This window comes from Oncorhynchus clarkii, chromosome 12, assembly GCF_045791955.1.
Source record: "Oncorhynchus clarkii lewisi isolate Uvic-CL-2024 chromosome 12, UVic_Ocla_1.0, whole genome shotgun sequence".
Lineage (NCBI taxonomy): Eukaryota > Metazoa > Chordata > Actinopteri > Salmoniformes > Salmonidae > Oncorhynchus > Oncorhynchus clarkii.
The window spans coordinates 91030954-91039357 of NC_092158.1; the positions used below are offsets into that span (position 1 = coordinate 91030954).

Genomic DNA, 8404 nt, shown 5'->3' on the forward strand with positions numbered 1-8404 from the left:
GTTGTTCTAAACCTCCTGCAGCTAGCTGACCGTCAGAATGCCTAGGAGTTCTAAACATCCTGCAGCTAGCCGACCGTCAGAATGCCTAGGGGTTCTAAACATCCTGCAGCTAGCCGACCGTCAGAATGCCTAGGTGTACTAACCTCCTGCAGCTAGCTGACCGTCAGAATGCCTAGGCGTTAGCTGACCGTCAGAATGCCTGGGTGTTCTAACCTCCTGCAGCTAGCTGACCGTCAGAATGCCTAGGTGTTCTAACCTCCTGCAGCTAGCTGACCGTCAGAAAGCCTAGGTGTTCTAACCTCCTGCAGCTAGCTGACCGTCAGTATGCCTAGGAGTTCTAACCTCCTGCAGCTAGCTGACCGTCAGAATGCCTAGGTGTACTAACCTCCTGCAGCTAGCTGACCGTCAGAATGCCTAGGTGTTCTAACCTCCTGCAGCTAGCTGACCGTCAGAATGCCTAGTTGATCTTAACCTCCTGCAGCTAGCTGACCGTCAGAATGCCTAGGTGTTCTAAACCTCCTGCAGCTAGCTGACCGTCAGAATGCCTAGGTGTTCTAACCTCCTGCAGCTAGCTGACCGTCAGAATGCCTAGGTGTTCTAACCTCCTGCAGCTAGCTGACCGTCAGAATGCCTAGGTGTTCTAAACCTCCTGCAGCTAGCTGACCGTCAGAATGCCTAGGTGTTCTAACCTCCTGCAGCTAGCTGACCGTCAGAATGCCTAGGTGTTCTAACCTCCTGCAGCTAGCTGACCGTCAGAATGCCTAGGTGTTCTAAACCTCCTGCAGCTAGCTGACCGTCAGAATGCCTAGTTGTTCTTAACCTCCTGCAGCTAGCTGACCGTCAGAATGCCTAGGTGTTCTAACCTCCTGCAGCTAGCTGACCGTCAGAATGCCTAGGTGTTCTAACCTCCTGCAGCTAGCTGACCGTCAGAATGCCTAGTTGTTCTTAACCTCCTGCTAGCTGACCGTCAGAATGCCTAGGCGTTAGCTGACCGTCAGAATGCCTAGAAGTTAGCTGACCGTCAGAATGCCTAGGTGTTCTAACCTCCTGCAGCTAGTTGACCGTCAGAATGCCTAGGTGTTCTAACCTCCTGCAGCTAGCTGACCGTCAGAATGCCTAGGTGTTCTAACCTTCTGCAGCTAGCTGACTGTCAGAATGCCTAGGTGTTCTAACCTTCTGCAGCTAGCTGACCGTCAGAATGCCTAGGTGTTCTAACCTCCTGCAGCTAGCTGACCGTCAGAATGCCTAGGTGTTCTAACCTCCTGCAGCTAGCTGACCGTCAGAATGCCTAGGTGTTCTAACCTCCTGCAGTTAGCTGACCGTCAGAATGCCTAGGGGTTCTAACCTCCTGCAGCTAGCTGACCGTCAGAATGCCTAGGTGTTCTAACCTCCTGCAGCTAGCTGACCGTCAGAATACCTAGGTGTTCTAACCTCTTGCAGCTAGCTGACCGTCAGAATGCCTAGGGGTTCTAACCTCCTGCAGCTAGCTGACCGTCAGAATGCCTAGGGGTTCTAACCTCCTGCAGCTAGCTGACCGTCAGAATGCCTAGGGGTTCTAACCTCCTGCAGCTAGCTGACCGTCAGAATGCCTAGGGGTTCTAACCTCCTGCAGCTAGCTGACCGTCAGAATGCCTAGGGGTTCTAACCTCCTGCAGCTAGCTGACCGTCAGAATGCCTAGGGGTTCTAACCTCCTGCAGCTAGCTGACCGTCAGAATGCCTAGGGGTTCTAACCTCCTGCAGCTAGCTGACTGTCAGAATGCCTAGGTGTTCTAACCTCCTGCAGCTAGCTGACCGTCAGAATGCCTAGGTGTTCTAACCTCCTGCAGCTAGCTGACCGTCAGAATGCCTAGGTGTTCTAAACCTCCTGCAGCAAGCTGACCGTCAGAATGCCTTGGTGTTCTGTCCAAATCCTTCACACCAACCAACCCAGATAAAAGGGATGTCTTGAAAATATTGTCTGAATTGAAGTGGGTTTTGATTGTATAATTTACAGGAGAACAGCCGGATCAAAGTTCATATACATTACCAGTGTTTAGTATTCCAGGGTTTAGGACCCATCCATGTGTTACAGCTGCTTTAATTCAGTCCCAAATCAAACCCTAACCCCTACACTACACTCCCTACTTGTGATGAAAGTATAGGACTAAGCAATATGGTGGGGCTACTACCATGTTGCTTTATCTATCCAATACATTCAGTGTTTCCCCTAGATGGGGGTCGTTAGCGCAATGACTAGAAGTCTATGTGAATGAATATAGGGGAAACACTGCATGACTAGAAGTCTATGGGAATGAATATAGGGGAAACACTGCATGACTAGAAGTCTATGGGAATGAATATAGGGGAAACACTGCATGACTAGAAGTCTATGGGAAAAACACTGCATGACTAGAAGTCTATGGGAATGAATATAGGGGAAACACTGCATGACTAGAAGTCTATGGGAATGAATATAGGGGAAACACTGAATTCTGATCTAGACAAGTAGGGACTAGGGGTTGATTTAGGATTGGGTGCATGTATCTCTCTGTGCGTCATCTGTTGTATAGTACTAACTAACTAGGACCTCCCTGTTGTATAGTACTAACTAACTAGGACCTCCCTCTTGTATAGTACTAACTAACTAGGACCTCCCTGTTGTATAGTACTAACTAACTAGGACCTCCCTGTTGTATAGTACTAACTAACTAGGACCTCCCTGTTGTATAGTACTAACTAACTTTGGATAGTACTAACTAACTAGGACCTCCCTGTTGTATAGTACTAACTAACTAGGACCTCCCTGTTGTATAGTACTAACTAACTAGGACCTCCCTGTTGTATAGTACTAACTAATTTGGACCTCAGTTGAAGAGTACTAACTAACTAGGACCTCCCTGTTGTATAGTACTAACTAATTTGGAACTCCGTGGTACTGGACCTCCCTGTTGTATAGTACTAACTAACTAGGACCTCCCTGTTGTATAGTACTAACTAACTAGGACCTCCCTGTTGTATAGTACTAACTAACTAGGACCTCCCTGTTGTATAGTACTAACTAATTTGGACCTCCCTGTTGTATAGTACTAACTAACTAGGACCTCCCTGTTGTATAGTACTAACTAATTTGGACCTCCGTTGAAGAGTACTAACTAGGACCTCCCTGTTGTATAGTACTAACTAACTAGGACCTCCCTCCCTGTTGTATAGTACTAACTAACTAGGACCTCCCTGTTGTATAGTACTAACTAACTAGGACCTCCCTGTTGTATAGTACTAACTAACTAGGACCTCCCTGTTGTATAGTACTAACTAACTAGGACCTCCCTGTTGTATAGTACTAACTAACTTGGACCTCCCTGTTGTATAGTACTAACTAACTAGGACCTCCCTGTTGTATAGTACTAACTAGGACCTCGTTATGAATCAATGGATCAGCTTGTGTTGTTTTAGTCTGAAACACTTCTCTTGTTACTGAATACTAACGTTCCTCCTTTCCACACAGTTATACCCTTTTCACACTATAATAGCGACCAAAAGATAATTTTAATTTATGGTTTATTTGGGTAGGGACCGATACAAACACATCTTCTTCTCCTACACGGTTCCAGCATCTACGGTTAATGAGTAACCAGGCCAGCTTGTTATTTTGTGTAGACTACACTACTCAGCAGTGTGAAAAAGTTATTGGAAACTAAATTTGTCAAGCAGATTGTCCTACTGTGGTAAACTATACTGTTATTTTGTGTAGACTACACTACTCAGCAGTAGTACACGTTTGTGACATGAAACTCTTCATAGTGAAATTAACTTGTAAGGTTTCTGACTCTCTATTCCTTGGAATGCCGCTCTTATGTCAAGTGTAAAGGAAAACGGACATTCCCAGCTTTTGAAAAGTAAACGTTCATGCCTCCTCAACAATAAGCTGTTATTCGTCATTGTATCAGTTCATTTTAATGTGTTGTTTTGTTAATGTTTTTATTTATTCAATTGTTTAATTTTTGCACTTATGTTATTTTTCCTTTTAATGATTCCCTGTGAAGTGAAGATCCATTCCAATGTTGAACAAAAATCATTATTACTGCAAGTGTTTTAAAAACTGTTTAGAGATGCGTACAATGTATATGTTGTGGACCATATGATCTATTATCTGTGCAATAAAGAGGTGTTATACTGGAGTGTTCGGTCAGTCAATCGGGGACAGATTCAATACAAAATATTATTTAATCATTTGAATGATACAATGTACCTGTTTCAACATTGAATTATGTTGTTAATATAATTAACTACATTAAAAAGTCATTGAATCAATACTCCTACATTATCTATCGTTCCTCATTACATACACTTAAGAAGTTAAGTTTAAAGTACACAGCGTTGATTCCACTACATAAAGAGTTGGTGCCTAGTTTTTTTTTTCATGAACCGTTAGTGAAAGCCCTTTTATCTTCTGGTTGTGAGACTCAGTGACTGTTTTCACCTTGCCTCTCCTTTCTGGCGTCCTAGCAACAACCGCTAGCCGTGCAGGGAACAAGTAAACAAACTGATTCATATGACCTCCAATGACGTTCCACCATTAGACGGCGGCTAAACCGGGTTACCTCAGGGAGTGCAACATTTTCCAACAGTCAAAAGTAAATAGATGGAACCAGAATGAAAACAAGTTATACAACTCTTGGTTTGGCACACAGATTAAAAGTGCAAATTTTAAAGTGCATCGAAAAATATATTATAAAAAGGACTAATCAATTTTCTAAGTGTCGTCATTGTGGAATCTTCTACTCTGTTCCGAGTTCCTTTCAGGTCTCCATTCCAAAGTTTTCATGACCCACTTTGTGTCTTCTCGGCTGTTGGGAAACACAGAGAGAGAGGAGGGGAAATCATGCATCTTTCAACACATCTTTATTCAGAGGAAATGCAGTGAACGCTTGTCTGACACAGACTCCTTGATACAGCCATGCTAAATCTGGTCACACTAAAACAGACCCTCTATTGTAGGATGTGACTGACTCAAACGGATGGGTCTTCACCAAGATACAAGACAGGATAGAGTCTGAATGACCAAGATACAAGACAGGATAGAGTCTGACTGTCCATGATACAAGACAGGATAGAGTCTGAATGACCATGATACATGACAGGATAGAGTCTGAATGACCATGATACATGACAGGATAGAGTCTGAATGACCATGATACATGACAGGATAGAGTCTGACTGTCCATGATACATGACAGGATAGTCTGAATGACCATGATACATGACAGGATAGAGTCTGAATGACCATGATACATGACAGGATAGAGTCTGACTGTCCATGATACATGACAGGATAGAGTCTGAATGACCATGATACAAGACAGGATAGTCTGAATGACCATGATACCAGACAGGATAGAGTCAATGACATGGCTTCCTTTTGAAGTGATTTGAAATAAATACAGCTCTCTCATTAACACTATGGGTGGCTGACATATCAGAAATGTGGTCCTGTATACCACAGTGTGCCAGTCTGTGTGCTATCATGCCAACTCACACCAAACATTGTTGACAAGAGCACCAGATCTGAGACCTGGCTATAGGAGAGAGTGCGAGAGAGAGCGAGAGAGAGAGAGAGCGAGAGAGCGTCATTGTGATGTAAATTGCATACAGTAGACGGCGAGACCAGTTTCTCTGCTATGACCTATAACCTATGACAGACTCACCATGAGGCCGCTGGTGGCCAGCTCCGGCAGGGTCATGGCTGCCGGAGTGGTGAGGCGGTTACTTGCAGATTTGAGACCAGGCTATAGATACCAACAGATCTGAGACCAGGCTATAGATACCAACAGATCTGAGACCAGGCTATAGATACCAACAGGTCTGAGACCGGGCTATAGATTCCAAAAGATCTGAGACCAGGCTATAGATACCAACAGACCTGGGACCAGGCTATAGATACCAACAGATCTGAGACCCCAGATCTGAGACCAGGCTATAGATACCAACAGATTTGGGACCAGGCTATAGATACCAACAGATCTGGGACCAGGCTATAGATACCAACAGATCTGGGACCAGGCTATAGATACCAACAGATCTGGCACCAGGCTATAGATACCAACAGATCTGAGACCGGGCTATAGATATCAACAGATCTGGGACCATGCTATAGATACCAACAGATCTGAGACCGGGCTATAGATATCAACATATCTGGGACCGGGCTATACATACCAACAGATCTGAGACCGGGCTTTAGATACCAACAGATCTGGGACCGGGCTATAGATACCAACAGATCTGGGACCAGGCTATAGATATCAACAGCTCTGGGACCAGTCTATAGATACCAACAGATCTGAGACCGGGCTAAAGATACCAACAGATCTGAGACCGGGCTATAGATACCAACAGATCTGAGACCAGGCTATAGATACCAACAGATCTGGGACCAGGCTATAGATACCAACAGATCTGGGACCAGGCTATAGATACCAACAGATCTGGGACCAGGCAATAGATACCAACAGATCTGGGACCAGGCTATATACACACCACACATTTCTCACAGAAACAGGCCATTAGATTTTATTGATTGATTGCTACATTACCTGTTCATCACAGCAACAGCAGCAACAGCAGCGGATCAGAACCAGGACAACAAGCAGCAGAACCATGCCTGAAAGGATCAAGGTGGATAATCAATTGTGTACGTGTGTGTGTGTGTGTGTGTGTGTGTGTGTGTGTGTGTGTGTGTGTGTGTGTGTGTGTGTGTGCGTGTGTATTCCTACCGATGAAGATGAAGAAGACAGCGAAGGAGGCGATGTCCCAGTCAGACTGGAACAGCTGTTTAGACTGCAGTCTGGACACCACGTCTGTAAACTGATCCTTAAACTCTTCCTGTAGGCTCCTCTGGTCCATGGCTATAGCTGGGCTAGAATTCGTCTCAGTAAGGGTTCACACACTGGAGAAGAACAGTAGAGGGTTTATTATGATTATAAAATACAGGACACACTGGGAGAAGAGACGTGGTTCTGATATAGACCACAAGGTTTATCTGGTCCATAACTGTACCAGTCAGGGTTAATACAGGACACACTGGGAGAAGAGACATGGTTCTGATATAGACTACAAGGTTTCTCTGGTCCATAACTGTACCAGTCAGGGTTAGTACAGGACACACTGAGAGAAGAGACATGGTTCTGATATAGACCACAAGGTTTCTCTAGTCCATAACTGTACCAGTCAGGGTTAATACAGGACACACTGGGAGAAGAGACGCGGTTCTGATATAGACTACAAGGTTTCTCTGGTCCATAACTGTACCAGTCAGGGTTAATACAGGACACACTGGGAGAAGAGACGTGTGGTAATTCTCTATAGACAAGTACAATGCACCTGGCTGGCTGACTATGTCGGTCTATAAAGTAGGCCTAAAATATACAAACAAATACGTTATTTCATTGTAAGGGAGATCATGCTACATTTTGAATGTACCTCATAAACTGGATCAGAGTTCAGCGTACCTGCTCTGACCTAGACACAGTACTTTTCTCCTGATCACTTTCACATAGACTACTATGATGAGATATAGATCAACTAGCCAAATACAGACTCTATTTTACATCTAAAAATGCCACTATTTGCTTTTAACTTCTTTAACACAAGACCAACATCATTATCGTTAGTGTTTGACTGACTGTAACATCTTGATGAATTACAGCCTCAGACTTTCACTTTTAAAGAATATTCCAAGATTACCAATATATCTGACTTTACTTGAACATAAACAATTACAATAAACTCATATTTTCGGTAGTAATCAAACACGTTTCTATATATTTTTCCGAAGTTCATTGTACCTGTAACTCGAACAAGCTCTTGTTTTTTTGTTCTCTCTTCTTCCGGGTACCTGTCCGACTGACGCACCTGTCGCCGTGTGAGTCACTGTACACACTGATTTGCATGGGGCAAGGGTAGGTCGTTTGAATCCTGCTTCATTTCCTCCGAGTAGATCTAAAGGTGTCTCGTGATCATGGACTTACCGAATGTGAGAGATATTGCCAGTCATTTCCACCATTGCTCTTGGCCATGTCTTTTCAAAGGAAACTTTTATGATGTGACTGAAGGAAATAAAGTCAGAACAATTCATATGTGTGACGCATGTATATAAAACTAGCATTTGTCATAGCTACATTTCTGTTTTCATTGCAGTAAATTATAAATATATATATTTTTCTCTAGTAAACCAGCTGATTTACATAATTCAAGGAATAGCAATATTGTGTCAGATTGAGTTGCGGTCATATGATGTATTGTAGTAACATATTAGTTCCGTATGAGGCGCTGTTACTTTCCCGGCTCCTCATTTTCCGTTTTTCACTTCTGATGCATTGTTTACGTGGAAGTGAGTTTCGCTCCGTCTTCCGGGTTGTAGATCCT

At 43.8% G+C, this 8404-nt stretch overlaps 1 protein-coding gene across 1 annotated transcript; it reads right to left on the minus strand.

The window, feature by feature from the left end:
- Positions 1–3951: 3951 nt before the first annotated feature.
- On the minus strand, positions 3952–8364 carry LOC139421642 (small integral membrane protein 22-like). The gene is made up of 4 exons (XM_071172722.1): positions 7825–8364; positions 6754–6926; positions 6574–6641; positions 3952–4827 (listed from the first exon to the last, which is right to left on the minus strand). Exons 2-4 carry the CDS (start codon positions 6881–6883, stop codon positions 4780–4782), a joined length of 246 nt encoding a protein of 81 aa, XP_071028823.1. The 5' UTR covers positions 6884–6926; positions 7825–8364; the 3' UTR covers positions 3952–4779.
- Positions 8365–8404: the final 40 nt, after the last annotated feature.

What these genes read in the sequence shown, in the direction of transcription:
- LOC139421642 (XM_071172722.1), bottom strand. Translation starts at nt 6,883, where the DNA reads ATGGACCAGAGGAGCCTACAGGAAGAGTTTAAGGATCAGTTTACAGAC. An exon ending in TGTCTTCTTCATCTTCATCG is followed by an intron (nt 6,642 to 6,753) that starts GTAGGAATACAC and finishes TGATCCTTTCAG; the next exon opens with GCATGGTTCTGCTGCTTGTT. An exon ending in GCTGTTGCTGTGATGAACAG is followed by an intron (nt 4,828 to 6,573) that starts GTAATGTAGCAA and finishes GTTTCCCAACAG; the next exon opens with CCGAGAAGACACAAAGTGGG.